The sequence below is a fragment of the Neomonachus schauinslandi genome, chromosome 15 (genome assembly GCF_002201575.2).
Source record: "Neomonachus schauinslandi chromosome 15, ASM220157v2, whole genome shotgun sequence".
Lineage (NCBI taxonomy): Eukaryota > Metazoa > Chordata > Mammalia > Carnivora > Phocidae > Neomonachus > Neomonachus schauinslandi.
In genome coordinates, this window is record NC_058417.1 from 12,930,546 (window position 1) to 12,932,020 (window position 1,475).

Here is a 1,475-nt window from a genome sequence, read left to right on the forward strand (position 1 = left end):
TGGAGAGTAAACACCTAATTCTGCTTTTGCTACAACCTAAGCCCAGTAGTCTTAAAATTTACAATATTCCATGCCAGTTCAGACACTAGTTACCTCCTGGCTGTGGGTTCATTCTCAGTCTGGCCAGTGGAACAATTTCTGATTGTTCATGGTGCTTTTGTACTAACCACTCCTTCCACTGGAGAGCTTTTTTCAAAGACTCCAAAACACTGTCCTTTCATTTCCATGTGTAATACAATTAGCATGCAATACTGTCATCTCTATTAAGTTGTAAGGTGCTACAGAGCAGAGACTACATCATATATAACTAAAAGGATAAACTGTTTTTCACATATTTATAATTTTTCCACAAAGCCTAACAAAGTTTCTAGCACATGGAAATTAGGTACACTGACAAACAGGGATTTCCCCTGCAATTTATTGGATTTAGCACACCTAAGTATAGACACAACAACCACAGGGGTCAAAAGTGATGTTTTAGGAAGACCATTATACACAGTAACTTTAGTCATAATTCTGGATTCCTCTCCTCTTTCTGCTGAAGGATCCATGAGAGGATGAGAGGAGACAACGAATCCTTTACGCTTGGTTTCATTCTCCTGGGAGTCAGTGGTCAGCAGCAACAGGAAGACTTCTTCTTCGTCCTCTTCCTGTTCATTTACCCCATCACATTGATTGGAAATCTGCTCATCATCTTGGCCATTCGCTCTGACATTCGCCTTCACAACCCCATGTATTTTTTCCTTGCCAATCTCTCCTTTGTTGACATCCTCTTCTCCTCTGTAACCATCCCTAAAATGCTAGCCAACCATGTCTTAGGCAGCAAAGCCATCTCCCTTGGGGGATGCTTAACACAGATGTGTTTCATGTTAGCCTTGGGTAACACAGACAGCTATATGCTGGCAGTGATGGCATATGATCGTGCTGTGGCCATCAGCCGCCCACTTCATTACACAACAATTATGAGGCCACGGACTTGTGTCCTCCTGGTTGTTGGGTCTTGGGTGGTTGGAAACACCAATGCCCTCCCCCACGCTCTGCTCACAGCTAGTCTGTCCTTCTGTGGCAACAAGGAAGTAGCCAACTTCTACTGTGACATTGCCTCTTTACTCAAGCTGTCCTGTTCTGACATCCACTTTAATGTGAAGATGATGTACCTAGGTGTTGGTGTTTTCTCTGTGCCATTACTATGCATCATTATCTCCTATGTCCGGGTCTTTTCCACAGTCTTACGGGTTCCATCCACCAAGGGTGTGCTCAAAGCCTTCTCTACCTGTGGTTCCCACCTCACAGTTGTTTCTCTGTATTATGGGACAGTCATGGGCATGTATTTCCACCCTCTAACTAGTTACAGCCTAAAGGATGCAGTGATAACTGTGATGTACATCGCAGTGACCCCAATGTTAAATCCTTTCATCTACAGTCTGAGAAACCGAGACATGAAGGCTGCCCTGGGGAAACTCTTCAGCAAAAGA

At 43.9% G+C, this 1,475-nt stretch overlaps 1 protein-coding gene across 1 annotated transcript; it reads left to right on the plus strand.

The window, feature by feature from the left end:
* Positions 1-557: 557 nt before the first annotated feature.
* LOC110593205 (olfactory receptor 1A1-like) lies at positions 558-1,472 on the plus strand (the record flags this gene model as incomplete). Its single annotated transcript, XM_021704443.2, has 1 exon — positions 558-1,472. A coding segment is annotated over exon 1 (915 nt), but the record flags the coding sequence as incomplete, so codon positions are not given.
* Between the last annotated feature and the right edge of the window lie 3 nt (positions 1,473-1,475).